The sequence below is a fragment of the Phasianus colchicus genome, chromosome 8 (assembly GCF_987193195.1).
Source record: "Phasianus colchicus chromosome 8, bPhaCol1.hap1.1, whole genome shotgun sequence".
Taxonomy (NCBI): domain Eukaryota; kingdom Metazoa; phylum Chordata; class Aves; order Galliformes; family Phasianidae; genus Phasianus; species Phasianus colchicus.
Window position 1 is genome coordinate 25,783,968 of NC_143443.1, and position 22,438 is coordinate 25,806,405.

The 22,438-nt window shown below is 38.7% G+C and overlaps 1 protein-coding gene across 2 annotated transcripts in view; it reads right to left on the reverse strand.

Annotated features, from left to right (window-relative positions):
* The window catches only part of LOC116231792 (VPS10 domain-containing receptor SorCS1-like), a 277,398-nt gene that overhangs the window by 171,809 nt on the left and 83,151 nt on the right, over positions 1–22,438 (reverse strand). For both annotated transcript variants that reach the window (XM_090145485.1, XM_090145486.1), the window contains exon 2: positions 16,751–16,818. In XM_090145485.1, the coding sequence (XP_090001611.1) occupies positions 16,751–16,818 (68 nt within the window). The remainder of the gene's footprint in view (positions 1–16,750; positions 16,819–22,438) is intronic.

Sequence of the window (22,438 nt, forward strand, 5' to 3'; positions counted from 1 at the left end):
ACTTGTAAGAGCTTCAAAATTAAATTTCTGTCATAGGAAAAGTGGTACATAAGTGATGTGAATCATAATTTGAGCCCTGAAGTTGCTCGGCAAACTGAGAAGCCTATACCCATGAATTCCGGATAATCTTATTATGCTAAAAGCCTGCATATTCACACCTGCTAGGAGGCAGAAAGACTCATATTGCTGGGAGGCAGAAAAATATTCTGTGGGAGCCAAAGCAAACTGAATCCAAAAATGGGAGAAAAGTAACCCCTTTGCTCTTCCTTCTTTGTAACTTGCAGCTGGTGACTCCTGGCATTATTGCAAAATAAAAACCACAAAATAAGCTGAAGCATTTGGATCTTTGAACCAGAACCTCTATGGAACACGGCGACACAAGGTCTTGTAGCATCTCCATGTCACTGATGGAGCCTTTCTTTGTTGACAGTCACCAAGATTAAGACCATCTGTTGCCTTCTCACCCATAAAGAAATGTAATGGGTCCTAGTAGATCTTTTCCATTATAAAATGAGTTTTTTTCCTAATGGTGTTTTACATTAGGGGACAATTTCTGGGCAGAATCTAAACATCCTCCAGGGACACATCCCAACATCCTAGCCAGCCTGTCATTTGGTGACAAGTTTCACAGTCTTACTGCTGTTTATGACTAAGCAGTTTCAGAAATGTAAAATTCATCACCGAACAGGAACTGCCTATCTCCAACCAGCTGACTAATTTCATCATGGTCTAAGTTTTCCATTTAATCCCAAGCTCTCGAGGGGTCCTAGAGAGACCACAAAGAGTAACTTTGACATCTGCACTGTCACTGCTTGAATAATTATTAATTTACAGGCTTCTACTTCTGCCTGGAAAGGGAAGGAGAGAGGGGGAAGTGGAGGGTAGATTAGTTGGTGGGAAGACATTGAAAGATCAGAGATAAAACAAATTCAGTCATCTGCAGGGTCACCTTGAAATGTTTCAGACACTTGTTTTCACCTTACAAAATGCCAAAGCAAAACTGTTCAGAACAAGACTCCAAAACAGAATTTTCTGGCACAATGTCAGAAGGAACAGATTAATTCATTCTATGAAGGTACCCAGCTGAAATATAAGAGGTCCAGGCAGTAGTGGAAGGAGAGGATAATCTATAACAAAATAGTCAGCTGAAGTACTGATGTTTCTGTAGCTGTCTAAGCATTAGAACAACAGCTAGGGCTGCTATTGTCACAACCCACCAATATACTGAAATCAAATCCTCTTTTAGAGCAAAGCAAACACATATACAGTCATTTTCAGATGACAGAAAACTTCAATTTAGGGGCCTCCACCATCTGAGAAAAGCTTTCTGAGCCACTATATTTCTTACTAACGTGGAGCAACGTGGAGTTCTCTTTTAGCCCTTCAAGCTCTGCTTGTGGATAGGATAGAAAGAGGTGTTTAACAATGCAACAACACTCATGATTATGGAGAGCAATAGACTCACAGGCAATTTGACCAATCAAGATGACAAAGACTGGGTTCAAAAAGGGAAGGGCTTTCCTAGCAGCAGTTCATTAAAATGAAAATGAAACTGCACCTTTCTAGCGTAACAAAAAGGATTTACTGGTCCATAAATGGAAGGGAAAGAGAACAGCCTGAAAAAGTTCAATTATCAGTAAGATATAGACAATAAAAATCAGATATAGGAGGCAGCTAAGATTGGATTGGCTCTTGCACGGGAAATGGACAGCCAGGGTAAAATGCCCAATTCTGTTCTGTTTTATCCTGAAGGACCTTCTTTTTCTGAGGGCTTTGATGAGGTGAGCAGGAAAAGGAATCTTACTCTACCAGGAAACAGTACAGAAGGAAAAATGAAATTCTTTGGCAATTGTATTGCCACCTCTCAAACATGAAGTCTCTTTTGTCCCCATGAGTTGAAACTATTGATCTAAATCAGAGCCTTTGCACACTGGACTCGTGCATAATGATCAATTCCTAACTCATCTAAATAAAATTTTCAAATAAGAAGCCTCCTCTGGGTATTCAAGAAGGGAGATACTGGTTCAGCTAATTAGACATAGTTGTCATAGCAGCTAATCAGCATACCTACATTCACCCCAGTGATTTGTACCAGTTGGGGAATTGTTCCAAAAAGAATCAAGGGATTAAGACAGTACACAGCTTTGGGAACTGCTGAATATAAATCTTTGGCTGAGCAAACAAGAGATGTAGGAAATGAAGGAGAAGCTGAGAATAAAGTTAAGTTTTAAAAGCTAGGAGAGAAGATGGACAGAAGTCATTCTTGCGGCAATTGATGGACAGTCTGATCAGCAGCACTGGTAAGGTAGGCAAAAGTGACTGCTTTAGGGAAAGTACTGGTAACTAAACACAATAAATTATGAATCCCAAGAAGTCAGTCGAGAGTACAGCAAATTACAGCACTGGAACACAAACAGTAAATCATGCACCTCTGCCTGAGGGGCTGAGGAAAGATCTCCATTCTTAATTTCTAGAGTAGCCCTCTCCACAGTTTCAACATCCAGAACAGTCTTTTTTTATAGCAAATGAAGATATTCTTACTCATCTTCTCTAGGGCCCTGGCAGAAAGGCGATGTTATCAGTGCATCTTCATTACTTGTACCACTGGGCATTACATCAGCTGATAGTGCTGACACATTCTGCCCGATTCAGAGGCCAGCAAGTTCAGGTCTTTGAATGGTAGAACTGTATTTTCACAGGACTGTCTGTAAAAATAGTGCTGCCAGCCCTGCTCCTACTGAGAATTAGTCTCTGCAGTTTGTTTACATTAGGACATTACAACCAGTAATAAACTTCAAGTTTATGAAAAAAATTGATTTGAATTCAGTGCATTAGTAACAGCAAGCTTGTGTCTTTTAGCAGGACAGGCAAGATTCACCTTCCATTAGTCTCTACTGCAGCTGTACTGCAGTTACAGCTTTTCTTCTGCTTTTAGAAACCACACACTGGGTGCAGTTGGTGACTTCAAAAAAAAAAAAAGACAACTACACATACCCACTATGCAAGCCATGAAGCAATAGAGAGGCCATGGCACTTTGCTGTAGGAGAGCAATATGTGGGGTTAGTCAGTGTAAGATGCCTGAGGATTTTTCTCCTCTGTCTCCCAGAGAAGGTACAATGATTCCAGTAACATATCAGCAAGGATAGCCGCTTTTGCTCTTCATCAATTAAATTTTCCCACATGCATCCATTTAATTTCTTTGATACAGTACAGCTGCAGACACTGAAGTATAATAAGAAAAGAAATCCTTTATCTGAGTCAAATTCTTCCTTAGAGTTTACCCCTGCCTTAGCATCTCCAATCTGTTAGACAATAAGCTGATGCATACTACCAAGGCACATGAATTTGATGTTCCATGAATCCCTACTGGTTCGATAATCTAGGTCATTAACTTCAGCCCCTACTCATAATACTTCAGATTTCACCTAAATCAGGTGACAACAGCAAATGGTTTAAACTCATCCCTGGTAGCAGACAGAGTCACTGCCTGAAGTGCCAGCAGCACTGCCTTCCCCACTGGTGAGCACTGGGCTCACTGTTGTATGCATTTGACTTGCTAGATTTTCAGATGCGACAGAAAAAAGTGCAAAAAAAACTGTGTTTTTTTTTTTACACACAGTAGGTGTGTAACTCATAGGTACCCAAATAAACAGAAAAGAACATACCATTTTACAAATGCTGATTTGGTTTATAAGAACTATTTTGCATTTATGGATAGCACAAAAGAAAGCAGAAAATTTCTTTTAGATAGGAAAAACTGGCAATGAGCCTGAGCCAAAGCTTATTGAATTCTACATCAAACTTTCCACAAATTTAATGACAGTTCACAAGAGATTCTAATTGTTATATGTAATTACCTAGAAGGATATTAGGAGTTCTAGGACCAAGAAGTCATATTTATGACATATCTGTATTTGGCAAAGTACTAGGCTCATATAAATACAGTACGTAGCTTTCAGACTGGAACTTACACTTCTAGAAAATGATGTTTGTCAAAGGACAGAAGTAGGGAGACCAGAGAAGCATACTGGAGAAGAAATGAAGGGATAAACATGAGTAGGAGAACTAGACAGCAATGCCCAGTGGGATGCTGAAGTATGTACATGACTGTCAAAAGTGTAAGCCAAATACATACATAGATACTTTAAAGCATCTGAAAAATCGCTGATGCACTCAGTATCCTCCTCCCACTTTCTGAATGGATTTGAACTCATTAAATACAGCTGGAAGACACTGGCTCCCATATGCAATAAAGCAAGACCTAGAATGGACAGAATTATGCAACCAGTTTTACACCACGTCTCATGTGCATTCTCCCTACGTGCCAGACTGAGGTATGACCTGTTCAGTGTTTTCCAATTAAGAAAAATCCTATCATCAAAAGTAGATCTTAATAGAGGGCTCAATGCTTTAAGAAGTTATGGGCAAAATATGGAAGGTGAATGCTGGTATCATCCCATGTGTGATGTTACCTGTGAATATTGCGAGTAGTAACTACATGACTCACTGCCCCCTAAACCTTCTTCTTTCTCCTCCATCGAAATTTTGCAGCCAGTGGAAGCTGACTCATCCTACCAGACGTCAAATCTCCTGCAGAAGTTAAGGCTGCCTTTCTGATATTCTCAGGACAGCAAGATCACAGCTTGCTAGAACTTTGTCTCTGCTTCTACCTTTCAGAACAGTATTTCTACCAGTACTTTTGGGAGGCTATTTCTTATGAGAAGTCAAATTTATCAAACCAGAAAGGAGGAGGTAGATTCAATTCTCTCTACATCACATTCAACCAGAGGAAGGCAGGACAATCATCATTACATACATTTAGAAATGTAAACCAACAAGGTCCTTATTGTAAGTTCAGGCACATTAATTAAATAGGAGTCCCTGCTGCGTTGAGTCATGTGCCCCAAGCAGCGGGGTTTTTAGTCAAGGTCATTGCTACCACTCTGAAGAGAAATATTTCTGGGGGTAGTAGGAATAACTTGACCAATCTGAAAATGCTACAGAGATCAAGACACACAGGACCACCACTTACCCCATAGTATGACATTTTCCAGTAAGCAGCACGTTACAAAATATATACAGTACAAGTTCACCAAAGAACAAAAATTCTTCCTTATTAATCACTGGAGCTTTCCAAAGCCTTTCTTTTTAATTACTCCATTCCTTACATGGATAATGCAATGCTTAAGAGCAATCAGTAAAACTCAAAGACATTCTGTTTTCCACCTCCATATGGAGCTCCTGGCCCTAAAGGCTACAAACAAGTGCAAATTTATAGTCATTTACTTTTTTTTTTTTCTTTTTACTTCCATAGGGCACTCTATCTAACACGGCAAGTGGCAAATAAATTTCAGAAGATAAAATACAGCTGAGGGAATTTGCTTTCATCACACAGCAGGACTTGACATACATAAAGAGGTGTACAGAAAACGAACTGAATAGCTAAAAGGCATAGAAATTTTCTCACTTCTCAAGCACTAATTCAGCCCTCACTGCAGTTGCAGGACAAGAATCCCTTGTTGCTTTTATAGCTGTCCACAGTTTCAAATGTTAAAAGTTTGTATTGGTTCAAATGCTAGATAAGTTCAGAGGAAGAAGAACAACCCCCCCATAAATGTACTCAAAAAAGGCTATTATGGACCTCAACTTGATCTTTGTTGTTTTAAGAAATGCACCACCCAATGCCTCACTGTGCTCACACCCACTGTTTGGTTTCCATTAATGTTCAGCAAACACCAATGAACATCAACATGTTCAGCAACAATGAACATCTTTTTTCTCCATGGAGAAATTCAGTACACACCTTTGCTTCATATACATGTCCATATCAAACACCATTCTGTCAGATGGCCCCTCTGTTGCCATCTCTCTCACATGGCAACAAAATGTAATGGAATTTTGGTGAGAAGGTTCAATCTCTATTGCCATACCACCAACATCCATCTCAGACATCATGGGCCAACATCATGACATAGGAGGACTTCTTTCAGAGCAACCCTCGTTGAAATTAAAGAAATTTTAATTGCAATCTGCATGTGTGCACACAAAACAGTACCGGTATGTTGAACTCCCCTCCCCTCCAAAAAGTTCACTTTCAAATAGTTTGTTTCAGAGGCAGCAGTAACAAGCTGAAGGCTAGGTCAGAAGTCACAGATCAGGAACACACCACAATAACTTTGTTAGAAGATGTCCATTCCTCAGTAGAGTTCAGCTTTCTTTGTAGAAAAGCAGATAAAGCTCAATACATTGGTGCATCATCTGTGGTGAAGAAACAGTCTTAGCAAGGGACCAGAAGCCCTAACCAACATTTGAAGACTTAAAGAAATCCATACATATAAAACTAAACTGTTATACAAGTTTACAAAGAACTACACAAGTTCTTTGGTTTTTTTTGTTTTGGTTTGGTGTTTTTTTTTTTGTTGTTTTTTTTTTTGTGTGTTTTTTTTTTTTTAAGAAACTTTAACAGCAATTCTGCTAATCAACAACCTTTGTTTACTCCAAGAATCTTACTCCAACTACTTTCTAAAGTAATTGAGTCAGCAGCTTCTGAAACAATAAAGAGCATTTGAATGTAAGAAAAGCCAACTGACAAACCCAATGGCTTTTTAATGGTGTTAATAACAGGGATGGACAATGAAATTACACTTATTACAAGAATGACAATTATTTTCTAATGGGACAAAGATTAAATAGGTTTTATAGCTGCACTTACTGTATTTTCAACCACCTTTTCTGTTTACTCTGCATTTTGATGACATTATATAGCTAAGCAGTAATAGCTATCAAAATAATACCAACAGTAAGAAAAGCCTAACAATAAGGCTGATGCAACTTTAATTCCTACAGACAGAAGTCGCTTACAGAGCAGATCAAACGCCAGTGGAGTGTGATGTTTGACTCAAGTCAGTGAGGTAATACCAGCTTCAACTAGCTGAAGAGCTGGTTTCCTATGTACCTTTTCTAAATTTGACTATGTCTTCACTACAAAAAAGATTTCTACCCCAGCTTCAACACTTTTAATGTTTTGCCCAGCTTATTTCGTCATTCATCTCACATTTCCTTTTCTTTGATTCACCTACCAAAGCACTATTCATATAAATACACACCGAACTGCTCACCTGTGATTTCAAGTATTTGTTATATGTGTGACCTTAAGGGGAGATATTTAATGTGAAGACCTCCTAGGATATTCTGAGACTAGATTGTATTAACACATTTTAAGATTAGCAGCTTCAGATCTGCTATAATATTTTGCATCTATTCTTTAATTCAAATCAGCACTTCACCATGCAAGCCTTGTGCTGCATTGAATCATTTGGAATAGAAAATATAAAATAATAATGTAAAATTACTTCAGGATAATGGAAATGAGCAAATTTAGGTATGAGATGCAACTAAACTACACTACAGTAGCATCACTTGCAATGTAAAAATTCGCCTACACAGAGTCCTTTGCTACCATAAAAATATCAAGGTGGACATCTTGTGTCAGCACAGAAGTGAGTTTAGCTCAGTACACTGTCTCTGATGATATCAGAACAGACATCTGCATAAGACTTCAAGAAACAAGAATCCATATTTCTCTTAAATACTACTAGAACCTCCAACAGTTGGGATTCTGTGACTTCCTGGGCCACAGATGGCATCTCTAGTAGCCATGTTTAGGTTGTTTCTGCTGCACAGAAACATCCTCGACAGCATGACACATTGTTGAACCTTCAATTTCTCTTTCAATTCTGTCCAGAAATTGCATAATGCATGCAGAGAGGAGCTGAAAATTATATATTGTCACAAAGTCTATCAATCCAAATCAGAATCATAAAATAAACATTATTATCTAGATTTAATTTCATTATAAATTCAACTCCTGTCTCCTTAGTTTACATATTCAGCGATCAAAACAGTCTATTATAGCCTCTTCACAACAGGACATAATGCTTGGTTCCCTGCCTATTCCAACTCCTACACATTCCCTGATCACAGCTCTTCATTGTACTGTTTGCAGTATGGTTAGTAAAGCCTTCAGCCCTTATCCTACTACTATGTATTTTAGTCCAACAAAGCATTTCTTAAAGTCAGTCCGACTCACTAAGCAATCCATTTGATCACTGTGACAATCTCAAGTCACAGCAATTCACTACACTGCTTGTCACAAAATTTGGAAATTACACTAGTAGGATTTATTACCACACTAATGATACAAATATCCTATACCAGCTGTACCTTGCAGAACGCCATTAGAAATGCCTTGCAAGGAGAAAACTCTTCACAGATGACTTTTGAATTTGTTTATTCTTGATTATGCCAAATATTTATCTTTCAATTACCACAAAGCCAGGCAGTGTCCTGTTCTCTGAACTACGCAGCTCTCTTGTATCACAGTAAGTTCATTCATACTTCTACTCACTCAGATCACAAACTGGCCTGATTATCTCACACAGAAACACTAAGAGGTAAAATTCTCATCCTGAATCCAGGACCCTCCTGCCTCAATCAAACAAATTACTGTACTGGGGAAGAAAAGTCAGGAGATCAAAAATAACTAATTCAATTCTCTCTTAAGACTGCTTTTGGCTTTCAAATTGCTGTTGTGAATCATCTTAATAAAGCACTTAGGGAAATAAATCAAAAACTATTAAGACACTTGTGACATCACACTTGCTTTGAGTAACATCCACATCTTGAATTTACAGTACATATGTGCTGAGTAGGTGGTGTAGTTTAAAGAAAAATAGAAAAAAATGTACTGGCTTCTTCCTCCTTTGGCTCCTTTAACAGAGATAAAGCACTGGGACTGTAATGAGCTTTTCTTACAAAAGAGTCAGCATTGTGAAAGCTGTTAACATACAATGAGAGATTACAAAGAATAAGACCATTTACCTTTGAAAAGGGAATACTTAGAAGGGAAATTTACTGAGGTCTTTAAGTTTCTTTCTTACCACCTCCATCGTGACTAGCCTTTAAATTTTATGCTGCCTCATAACAGGAGAGCACATCGTCACTTGAGCATTGGCAGGGAAGCAGAGAAATGATATTTCCACAATGCCTGTAGTCAGCACACACTGCTCGCAGCAAAAAGAGGTCAGTCTTACAGACCACAGTTGTGCTTACCGGAAAGGGCTGATAATTTAATAGCCTATAATACATATTTTAAAACAGTTACTCATGTTAATGTGGCAAGTCATCAAAATTCATGCTTCAGGGCATAAGCTGATTTCTGTAGTAGGGCTAGAAAAAAATTATCCCAAAGATAGTAGGATTCATATCAAGAGTTTAACACTGATAATAGCTGTCATTTGTTGGGCAGTGCCGGAGGCAGGCTAGGAAAGACAGCAGAGCACCTCTGAATACTGTAGCAATGAAAATTCATTTGGAGGAAGAACTCTACAAATGCTTCACATTGTTACCTACTCTGTAGTAAAAAAAAAAAAAGGGTGTTGCTACCACAGAGAGAGAAGGAAAAATACTTTGATTTTATCTCCCTCGTATCCCAGAAACTACAACATCAGAGCAGCTGAAAATATAAAAACTATTAGGAAAATAAAGATGTTTCATTTCTTCATAAAGAAGAAATGATATAACCATGATTCACAGAGATTTTGCTTTGCTGCTGCCTTTAGTGTTTCTCTCATTTAGTAGCTCTTTCCTGCAATGCTGCACAGACCACGGTCATAAATCCACTTCTGTGTCGATGTCCCTTCCCTGGAAAGGAAACAGACTGTCTATCAGGACTGGTATTGAATCTTACTTCTGCAAGTATTAGCTTCTCTTAGAGGAGAACCCAAACCAGTGATATCATACTTTGGTCCAAAGATGTTGGTCTACACAGATTTCCAAGAGACTCTCAAAGCTCCATACAGTGCTGGATGCGAACACTTCAGAGGTTTGTCTCACTAATGAGCCTTACCTGCGGTAGTAAAAATAGGCTGTTCATGGAGGAATCCACCTCATTCCAACTCCCTTCCCATTCCCTCCTGGTTTGCCTTCCTAGCCAAGATAGGCAAAACTGTATATCAGTTAAAGACTTCCAATCTTCTTGTCACCATGGGAAAAATCAGGAAGGTGGCCTTTCACCACCAAAAAAAAAAACAACCACCAGATGTGATCATGAACAGTCACTTGGTTCTAGGACCTCAGGTTTTAAGGAAGAATAGAAGGGAATAAACAGAAACGCATACAGATATGAACACAGATATATAGTAGATTAGAGAAATCAAAAGAAAGGCCCACTTTCAAGTCATCCTGTTTTCATGTAAAGAGCATCAGTTAATGCAATGCAGTCAGAACTAGCCTATTTAAATATGAATTTTTACAGTACATTTTGTCCAGATGTTTTACTACAACTTCCAAGAGACCTATGGATTCATCTGGCTCCTTCTGTAGTAATAAGCAGCTTTCAGTGTTTGTCTGGGTAACTCCCAGGGCACAGACTCAGAAGTATTTGGTACCTGGATCTGACGACCCCAGAACTCAAGCTAGTATAGAAAGCATTAAACATAACCGTAAGTAAGCTCAAATCCAAATATATTATTTCTCTAATAAGTGAAGCACGTAGCCCTCTGAAAAGGCAACTACAATTTTACACAGCTTCTCAAAAAGAGGTGTGTGTGCAGTGGGAAGTAAAAAATAAAAATAAAAAAAAATAGAACACGAAGGGTGTTTTGCTTTCTGCTTCTAAACCAGTAACTACGGCACCATTTCTTTGTTCTGCTTTATCAGCTCCAGTCTAGCTTGTGTACATTTATTACAAAGCCACAACAAATGGATGCACCTCATAGATCAATTTATAATTTTTTTTTTTTTTAAACTGTATCATTTTCAGAAACAAGTACAGTCTGGAAAACAGGTGTGCAAGTTAATCTTCTAATCTACAGAGGAATGACAAACTGCATTTGAACATTACGTCTATAAAACAGCGTGAACTTTGTGCATGTGTTATTTACAGTATATTGATAATATATGTCAGAATTAATATTCATTATCTTGATTTACATGTTTTTTTCACACAGAAAATGGATTGGTATTCCTTCTGATTTACTTGACAGCACTCCTACATTTCATGACTGGCTGCAACAGAGAATACATTTCTAATATGCTTAATAAATTTGCATTGTCATTAATATGGAATGTTTTATACACGCAGACCAGGCAATGAGGAACACATCTCTAAATCCTCTGCTGAATACAATCCTTCAAAATACCAGGGCATGACTCTTCATGCTGTGTCAAGGCATAACTTTTTTGCCATTGATAAAATAAATACAGAATTTAAGCCACAAAGTGCAAGAGATATCCTGGCCCTCTCCTTTCAGGAAGGTAAGAATATGGAGGATTTCAGTAGGATGCTGCTGACTTAGGACCAATTAAAGCATTTGCTGTGAGTTGTTTCGTAAATGTGGGGTGTTTTTGTTTTTGTTTTTTTTTAATGCTTTCTCCTATCTCCAGCTTTATTGGAATTTGTTTTGATAGTTGCCAAACTTTTCTGGGATGTTTTGCCTGCTAACTACAAGAGTTGACTGTGCTAGGAGGCTTTATTAGTGTAAGCCACCAGGGTAAAATAAACAGTTGTGATAAAAAATGATAGCTGTGGAAACTGCCAACTCCCTCAGGTCCTGCTGCCTGAATAGTATCCCATCCCACAAGGCTGCACGCAGCTCCACATTCAGAGTATGAAATCCACGTTCTGAGCTTGCATCCAGCACAGCCAGATCTCCTGCTGTGATCAAACTGTAAAAAGATACTGCTTCTTATGTGAATAGCTGAGAGTGTAGACATATTTTTTCCTTCCTTCACAGATGCCCTCCAGCATATATATACACAGAACAGCCAATGGTTCATATGTTTGCAAGAGCAAAAATGAAAACAAACAACAAAAAAGGACAAAGAAGCGTCATTGTTCCAAAGTTAAAATTTCACTAAATGCTCATGGAAGATAAGGTAGTAGCATTTATCAACACTGAGCAACTAGAACACCATATTTATGGATAAAAGCATTTCAAATAGTCCTTTTCATATTCCTCTTTCCCACATTACTGCTTGTTAAAATGTACTTAATGACTTCTCTTTCCCCATTTTGTCAGTTCTACACATACAGATTTGGTTCTCCTCTACTCCACCTAAAAGAATTTAATCTGCCATTTCAGAGCACGCTGTGTCACTAAATTGCAGGTTATGACCTTATTAATGTGGCTCAGCAGGTAGAAAATAAACGTACATGGAGAAGAACCCATTTGCAAAACAGAAGGAAGGAATCATCATACAAAGTGCAGGAGGACAACAGTAACAGACTTTTCCTGGAAATTACCTTCAAAGGGACAAAGTATTGCTAACCTTTCAAGTATCCCACTGTAAGAACACTCTAGTCCAGAGAAAGAAAATTACATACTAATGCAAAACTATCTCCATTAATAAGTGTTTTCACCAAAACACTTCCCTGCATGATGATGACTACAAGACTACTCCATCATACAGAGCTAACACTGATGGTACTTAAACTTCAAGTCTGCTTTTACCCATCACTTTGTCTTCAGCAATAGCTGATAGCAGTAGAGAACAGGAACACAATTAGGATATAGCCTTAATTCTCTACAAACACGTTGCTTACAATTCCTGAGTGAAAGATAGTGTCTTTGCATTCAACTCAGTGAATTCTTTATTTCATCAAGCAGAGCCATGAAAGAAGTAAAGGCTATTCCTATACCTACAAGTGGCAATGCTCTGAAGTATCTGTTCTTTGCTGGTTTACATACCAAGTTCATCTTCTTTAAGTCCTTGAATGGATAGAGTTGCAGGTTGATGTGCTTTATGTATCCCTTGCTTTCTATACGGGAAGTTAAAGCCAGACCTATTTGAGGCACGAATCTTTTCTAGAATCCTTGAGATTCCCTTATGGCATACTTGTAAAAGCTTCTGTATTGCAGGAACCAGGAGCAGTAGAGCACGAGCTGAAAGCATTAAGCTCAAGGACAGTGTTGGAATGTAGAGGCACTGTCAATAGCAGCCAGAAGAAGCAGAGCAACAGATACATGTTTAGAGCATAACTAAAGCAAGCTAAGCAAACCCTACATCTTCCTACTTTCTGGATGAAAAGGTTAAATTCCTGCTACTTTCTAAAGAAATACCAAACTACGACATGAAAGGTAGGTGGCAAATAGCAGCATATATTGCTTGTCAGCCACTAAAGATCCTAATGGAAAGGGTCCTACATATCTCTCCAGAACATCATGTCTATACAAAAAAAAAAAAAAAAAAGATTAGTCTTCTCCACTGTCTGCAGCTCATGGACACCGTAGTCACTGTTCTGGCATTTTTATTTATTGGAAAAGTATGCTTATCTTACTCTAGTGGTAAAAAAAACTAATCTCCTAACTCACAGCTTAATCCTTTTTGCAATCTGAGAGATACCTAGGACAGGAAGAGAAATAAACCCAGTACAGTCGGTTAATTGCTCAGTGACAGATAATCTTTTCTCCTCTCTGTTTTCCTCCTCTTCTATAAAAAGAATAGCAAATGTAAATAAAAGTCTTTCATCTAAAATGCTGGAAAAAGTATGTCAAGACAACAGCACAATTAAAGTCAGGCACAGCCATATACAAAGCTTCATTTGCCATATACAGAAATAACAGCTCACTTGCCACCCAAAGCCTGGCAAATTTCTGAGCTTCAGTACTCAAGCAGATAGTATAGATTCTGTTTCTTTCCTCTGCTATATTTCATCCCTTCATGTCTGTCACAAGTGGTCTCTTAATTCATGGTTCGTTTCGAAAGGACAATTTCCTTCCATTAGCACTGCAGCCAGCTGCAGTTAAACTGGCTGAAAAATTATAAAGAAATGCCATTCTAGCAGGTAGTAGTATGTTTACGAAGAACACAGATTCATATCTTGTAGGCGACGACATGGTTATGTTATAGATGGTTACAGTCTCATCAGTCACAAAACCTCTTAAATCACCCAACAATGACAGATGCACTTATAATCAGCTATAGCACAAATGACTTGTGTCTGTGACATGCTTCTAAACAGCCCCTCATTATTCATCAGCCTTTGGAGAACACACTCTCCACAGGAGGCGAGAGTGGTATTTCTTTGTCACGTACTCAAGGCAGAGAATCCTCTTCAGTGGTGAGAACACGCAGAATATCTGTCTTTTTCCTAAGAAACAGAACTCTTGACATCAGAAATCAAACCAGACACGAGATCATGATTTCTTCTATTCCTTAGCATCAAAGCTAGAGGGAAGAAATAAATTGAAGTATAAGATACATTTCTGCCTTTCACACAATTCAATTTTTCTACCCTTTTGAAGTAAGCAAGGAGATGTAAATTAACACATCACTTAAGCAGCCAGGAGGTGCAACAGCTAATAACCTCTCTGTCAGGTAAGTTAAATAATAAGACATGCCCATTCAGTCATTCCTTTCCATCACACTAGGAACAGAGAAGCTATCAGGGGATCTTGATAAGGTTATTTATTAATGATCCAAATATATATCTGCACAGTGAGCAGGGATCTAACTGCAGAGTCAGTCTCAGGATAGAGCACAGTGTAACCACCTACAGCTGACATAAGGCAGCAGGACTCAGTTAAGTAAATGAAGCATGCTGGTGAGTGACAGAGCAGCCACAAGAACCAAAGAGCCAATCAAGAATAATAATGGAGCACTGCAGAGAAACACGGGTGGGTTTTAGCCATCCTGGTTCTCCTCTGACATCTCTTAGAGAAAAGTCTTTCTCCAGGGACTCTGGATGATTGGCCATGAGGCTGTAAACAAGTTCTGGCAAGTGACAAATGCCAAGTAAAACTACAGCTGATGAGTTCAAAACAAGCCAAGCAGTTCCTCAAATCCACAGTATTCTTTGCTCCAAGATGGAACAAGTGCTAAAAGTTTTAACAACACTGCTGAAGATACTAAGGAAGTTAGTTCATACCAGTAAAGTTTCATAGTGTTCAATATTATTTCTTGAAACTATTGAAAAATGAAACAAAATTTGCATACCAAATAAAAATACACTGATATAATAATAATAAAATATTCAGATAGATCTTAAACCAAAGGGTGAGGAAGGACCTGGAATTTCAACACTATGAACGAAGGCTGGAAGAATACAGGAAACTGTCAGATATGAAAATCCTGTTTGTATATTCTCTCTCTTAGATTGCTTTTTGGCAACAGGATACTAGGTTAGAGAAAATATAGCTTTTCTTATGTCATTTTCTGATATTAAGGAAGCCCGAAGTCCAGTAAAGTGCTCTACACTTACTAGATGTAGGTTTGCTACACAGCCAAACTCCCAGATGCTGGTATATCCTTCAGTGACATCTGCCCCTTTCAAACATAGTAAAATTCAAACTTCACAGAAATTAGTTATGAAACAGGGAACAGCATAAGCTCATTGGCAAGATTTTGTGCCCAAGTTCACACATCACATCTAGCGTTACTTCCTCCACTCTGATGTGGCTGTTCTGTTTTCAGTCTCAAACCAGAACCTCAGCACAATCCTGCACTGCATCACAAGAGAAAAATAATTCTTTAGCACTGTCAGCAACAAAGAAGGATGTGTCTCTACAGAGTGAAACACCATGTCCTCCTCAATGACTGATAAAGCAGATGGAGATTTTTCAGGTACAAATGGCTGAGAGTAGTTAGTGGGAATAAGTAACAGATACTGCATTCATGAATATTACTTTTTTGAAATCATTGTGACACCTCAGCATGCATATAAGACAAGGCAAAGGGCAGCAGAGACAATATGATCCTTTTTGATCTCAAGCCCTACCAGCAATTTATACGAAATAGGAAGATCTAATTATCTCCATAGCACAAGAAATAATTTAATCAGCGCCACAAAATGCTAATCATTCTGTATGTTTCTATCGCTAGAAAGAAAATCCTACAAGTTTTTGTATTTCATTAGTTGGGAGAGAAACAGTCTGTTCACCTCCATCAATGGCCTTCATAAAAGCTCCCCAGACTGCCCAACAAATGCTTTGTAAATCAAACCACAAGATAAATTTCCCTTTATCTATTATTTCTCTTGATGCTTCCACAAGAACTATGAAGTAAACACCTCTTGGATCCATTTTTCAGATAGGTAAAAAAAAAAAAACAAAACAAATACCATCTGCCGTCACTGGATCCAAATAACACCATAGAGAAATAGACCACAGGAAAATCCTTGCCTTTGGTTCTGAGTGCAGGATATGCTCTTGAAGTCATTAAAGTATCAAGGTACTACACTACTACTACTACTACTAAAGTATCAAATCACTACAACAGACAGGATCAGACAAATTGAAATCCATCATCTAGTACTAATACTACAACTTCTGAACAAACAGACCTGGGATACTCATTTGAGCCCATTTTAATCACAGATAGTTTCTCAGTCTTAGCAGTACTGACTATTCAGAAGTATCATTTGGGCAGTAGACAGCCATAAGATTCTTCATAATAAAAAAGGACATAAGCTTGAGTTCTTCTAAAAATAAACCAATTGATTAATTTTATTCTGAATAAGACAGAAAAGAGGAAATCAAATGACAGCAGGTTCGTGAAACATGTTATCTATTTGAAAAAAGACAATCAAAACTTCAGCTTCTTCATCTTCAAGTACAAAATAAGAGAAGAGAGGTTAGCTACAAACCTTCCAGCACATTTAAAAAAAAATCCAATTAAATAAAAGAATTGTATCAGACTGCTCCTATTTAAAAGTAAGATAGTAATTATTAACTCAATTCATCTCCATACCTCCAAAGAGAGCTCTCTGTGATGCTTCCCAGGTTGTAGTCGTATAGCTTTGTCAGAATTAGAATCACCTGAAGGCAAAAAAAAGAAATCATGGTTAGTCTCAAACAATTATAAACTTATAGAAGTGAAATGACCCCAGGGAGGACTTAAGATTCCTTTAATGGGTGCTTAAAATAACTGAATTAATTGTTATAAGTATTTGCCTAAACTGACACAGGAAGTATTCGCAGACAAACTGTTACAGAATACAAGGTGATTTCTGCTTCCTGTGGTACACTGCTTTCTGCTGTTTGATAAGCACTGAAATTATTCATCCTTTTCACAACTGTGCATGGATACAACCCATTGGTCTGTCTTCAAACTACTTTTGATTTGATGGCTAATTTAAAAAAAAAATAGGCAAACGATCATCCACTGTGGCTAGGGAGACTTAGACTAGATATCAGGAAAGAATCTCCATGAGCAAAGATCATCATTTGTATAGGCCACCCCAGAATATCTGCAGAGCCCCCATGCTTGGAGGCTGACAAAATCTAATTGGACAAAATCATGGCTGACATTATCCATAGCTGGTGATAACTGTGCTTTGAGGATGAGATCGAACTAGAGACTTTCAAGTGTCTCTAATAAGCAACATTTCTATGACTTTGGTGAAAAGTTTTAGAAACAGACAGAATGGAAACGCTTCCAGGTTTAGGAGTTTTATTAGCTCTTTTCATAAACAGTTTTTCCCTCCTGCCAAAACAGACACTTCTAGAATAAAATTATCTTGCCAGGGGGAGGTAGGCAATTTTAGCAAAAAGAATTTCCAGCAAAACATTTCAGGCTGCACTTTTGTTAATGTTCTAAAAAAATAATTACTGACTTTCAAGATGATGGGCTCTTTTAACAAGACCTACATTTGGGACAAACTACCAGACTGTTAGTATTGCTACTAATTTATTTTGCATTTCTCCCTGCCAGGTCACTGTATATCTTCTCCTCCATTTCCCATTAAAACTGCAGTAAATTGAAGAGGCACAACGCTTCTTATCTGACAAAACCCCTGATCTATATACCTCTACATTATTATTTTCAGCCTGGGTTCCTAAGAAACGAGGCTTACAGATGCACATTCCCCTTCTCCCTTGACAACTTTCACTTTCATCAGCCAATTTCAACTAATTTGGCAGAAAAACAAAGAACTGGAGGAAATTCAGTCCCTATAATCTCTGTGAAAGCTAGCACCAGCACAGCAGAGGAAAGGAACAGAACTCATCATGGTAAAAGCTGTCCTGCCTCTTACACATTGATAGCCTTGAACCAGCCACATGAGGAACTGGCTCTTTACCCAATATGTTCAGCATGAAAGAAGATACAGAGAATGTAAGCAAACAAATAGCTGCTGCAAAGGAAAAGTATAGGGAACAGATTATATACATCTGACAAGCACGTTTCTTCATTTCTACATCAGTTAAATCCCTCAAAGATAGGTAAAGCAAGGAAAAACTTCTTTACTTTGAGGGTGACAAAGCACTGGAACAGGCTGTCCAGAGGCTTGTGGAGTCTCCTCCTCTGGAGATATTCAAAACCTGTCTGGATGCTTTCCCATGTAACCTGCAATAGAGTGGTGGAACTAGATGACCTTCAGAGGTCCCTTCCAACCCCTACAATTCTGTGTAATCTGCACAAACACGAGTCACATGCAGATGATAAGGGAGACAGGAGAAGTACTTGGAAAAAAAAACCCAACATTTTACCAAGACAAGCTCCAGAAGAAAAGCACCCTCCCTCTTCACCTGCTCACTCCCATTTTAATCTCCTGCCTATCTTCCATCACGCCTACTTATTGCTTTATGTCTAAAATGAGATCCTCATCCTGTTATCCACAAATGACTGCCTAGAAACTCAGGCTACTAAAATACAAACCCCAGCAGGCAGAAGACATCTTAGTGAAACCATATAAATAAATAGCACCACAGGGAATTGGAGGCCATGGAGGAGTGACCCATGGAGGTGCCTGATGCCTGAGGTGCACAAGGGCTGGCCCTGCAGATATCTGAGCTGAAACCACAGCCTCTGACTCCTTGCAGCTCCAGGCCCAACTCAGCTCTGAGTCCTTGTGTGACTCTAGCTCCATCTCCAAGCATTGCATCCCTCACACAGGTCCCTACAAGCCCTGCCACACAGCAGCATTCTGCCTCCAGATCCTAAGGCCCCTGGAGGTGTGCTGCCCACTGGCACCAAGCCCACCATGACCCCCATGACAACAGCCCCATAACAAAGTGGGAACTGACACAAATACACATCTCCTTCAAACAGCCTCATGGTAACTCGTGCCCTACCCAGAGATTCTGAGGAGAGCTGTTAATGAGAGTGGCAGTGCATACACAACACCATGACTCCCTTCTGCTCCATCATCCCTGCTAGCTCTCAGCACCTGACTTAGATGTCCCCTCAGTCCCACAAAACACATCAACACCAGTGCCATCCAGCCAGGAGGTGCCAGCCTGCAGGGTACCTCTTTGAAGAGAAGGCCAATGTGCACAGTGCCAATTGCAGATGGCAGAGCAGCAGCAGGCACATACGTTTCACAAAGCCAATTAGGGCTTTATAAGTGCTAAAATTTCAATCTCCTCCCTCCCAGGAATGCTAATTGGTGACAACCAGGCAGCTGCACTCCCAGATCCAGACCACATTACTGCCATCCCTCACTCCTCCAAATGGATATCTAAACTCCCTACTTAACAAATAAATAAGAAATTAAGAGGGAAGAGGGTAAAGGAAGAGGAAAGGGGTGTGAGCATGAAAGCATACAAGACCTTTCTAAGTAACTGCTCTCCTGATGAAAGATAGCAGTGAAGTCAGTGAAAAGTTTCAGTGCCAGCAGAGTAGAGACCTTCCATGTGATGAGGGAACTGCATCTACCTTCAGCTTTCAGCCTCCCTTGATCTATGAAGCAGCTGGACAGTTACAGAAAGTTGCTTATATCTTTTTCCAAGCCTCATCTTTTCTTGGCAAACTCATCCTTTGCTTGCCAGAGGAAATTCAGACTTAAAAGACCAAAGAATATTCCTCACTGAATATTTTGACATCTGGTGTTTTAGAGGCAGACCTGAAGATATAAGGCACAAAAACTTGGAAGAGAAAATAAGAAATCTTGTGGGATTTTCCTCCATCCTTTGCCACTAGTTGAGGTGATCTTGGGAAAATCGCAGAGAAGTCTGAAGAGACACACTTCCTCCACCTGCAATCCCAAGAATTAGAATCAAGCCTACTTTTACAGATTAATAAAATCAGCAATATGCAATTATGCTGGTGTTAAACAGATTTACTTGCCAGAAGTTACTCATTTTGACTTTTTTCCCCCCAACTTTGAGGTAAGGTCACAAATCTCCAAATTTCCAGGAACGAAAATTTAATTGAGAATATTAATTTCCTCATTTGAAAAATAAAGTGTAATCAATGGCCCCAAAAGAATACGATAAAAATTAAAACAAGTGACAAAAAGAAAAAACAAAATTTTCCACCTCCATAGAGCTGACATCTTTGTTCTTTTTTGTTTCACTCAGAAATTTCAGTGAAATCCACATCATCTCAGAGTACCATATGTTCTCCTGTACTAATGTGTGAAAAACTGTATTTCCTCATAATTTTTTATATATAGCTCTAACAATTGTCCTGCAACCAGAAGTACTCCTTGACCCATCAAAACATGCTCACTGCAGCTTATACCACTAGAATCAAAAGTAATACTGCTATATCTTGACCTCTTAGTAAAATTAGGATACAGCCCCAATATTTAATATTTCTAAGCTAGTATTTGTATTTGACACTATGTTGCAGCATACATACACACACACCAGTTTGTTATGCAATAGCTTAGACATCATCACATAAATATCCTGTTTCCAGAATACAGACAGGCTTTCCTACAGGAACCTTTCCCACCTTTTGTGGATTTGTATCAGTTCCTGCTCATCTTTACACTGCTCCCTAGTTTGAGCAGACTCCTTGTGTTATTTGCTCTGATTCAAACATCAGTAATAGATCTCAAAGATATACATGCAAAACAAACAAGTCACTGGGCAGAAAATTAGTTATTTCTGCCTCAGGTTCAATATTCTTTTCCCCTTCACAACATTATTTGAATAACCTAATTCAAGGCCGTGATTTCAGTTATGTTTACTCTTTCAGAAAATATATTTCTCCTTCGCTGTTTTTGCTACTTTCATTTCTTTGTTATTTAGCCTGCAAAGGTTAGTTCATGTTTAAGATTGTTCCTTGTTATTTTCGTTTTTTTCCTTTCTCTGTGGCTGTCACTACGTAGTACTGAGGAACCTAATGAACAGAGACATGCATATTATGTTGTTCTAAATGTCAGAATATGGCTGTGAAGAAAGAGTAATGAAATGAAAAGTACTGTCTCACCTTTTTTTTTTTTTTTATTTCCTCCTTTGTTGCTTTTTGTCATCGTTTTTTTTCTCTTTCTTTTCACTGAGATTGTTTTTCTCCCCCCTTCCTTATCACTTACCAACCAATACAACCAAATGAGAAAACTAGAGCCACAATAAATGGAAGCTAAAATCCCGTCTTCTGCCAGCTTTACTTTGAATATGGTTGCCTCTTCCAACTGCAGAGAAATGCAAGACTGTTCTGTTCTTCATTAAGAACAGCATTTGAAGTAGGATTTTCTGCCATAACAGGCATGGAAATAGAAAGGGAAATCTTCATCATTTTCTGTGCTAACAGCCAAGAGCAGAAAAGATTTGATTTTGGGTTTATCGCATCCCCAGTGATCATACTAACCATGGTATAGCCCTGAGAATGTTTGCTTTTTTGAATTCTTTATGGAAAGTGAAAAAGCCCCAGGAGATAACAGGACAGAAGACACGACGTTTTAGCACACTCACCTGAAAAATGGCTGACTGACAGAAGAGGTACTTGAACTTGAATAGCCCTTTCCCAAAGGAAACCATTTCCCCTATCTATTCTAGCAAGAACAAGATACTGTAGGAATGTAAGTGGAACCCACCATAATTCAAAATAGCACTTTCAAAGAAAATCCACTTTGTTGATAATTTCTGAACTGTGATTGCTTTTTAGACTCAGGATATGAAGGCCCATCTGCAGGTTTAAGATGGAAATCAGTGATTGGACTAAAAATACCACTCTGTGAAGATACTCATGACAGATATTTCCAACTCCAAGAGAAACTGCATGGTAAGCATGGCTAAATGTTTCCCAAACCCAGCTTGGTTCAGCTGGTCCACACAATCTCATCCCATCCTTCCTTGCACTACTGACCCACATTTAGTATTAGGTTAAATCTTCATTTAGACCTTGTTTCCAGCTTCTATACAAATAAACCTAGTAACGCTATCACAGAACATTGGCCAAAGTTCATCCTTAACTGCAGTACTAGTTCCAATCATAACACAAGGATTACATTTAAGTAGACTTTTCTCCCTGCTGACCTAGCTGGCCAGGATGGCACTGAAAGTCTCACACTGGTGATCATGTCCATAACTGAACAGAAAGGAACTGATAGCTGTTGTCTGTGGCCACAAAATTCAGCTGTTGCTTCTGTTGTGCATCCAGAAAGAGTGAGCTGGCTCCTGCCCCAGCTGCACAGAATGCTAATAGCATACAAGGTGTAAATGCTTTGCACTATTCACAACTGCAAATTTACTCCTGGGAACAGTACAT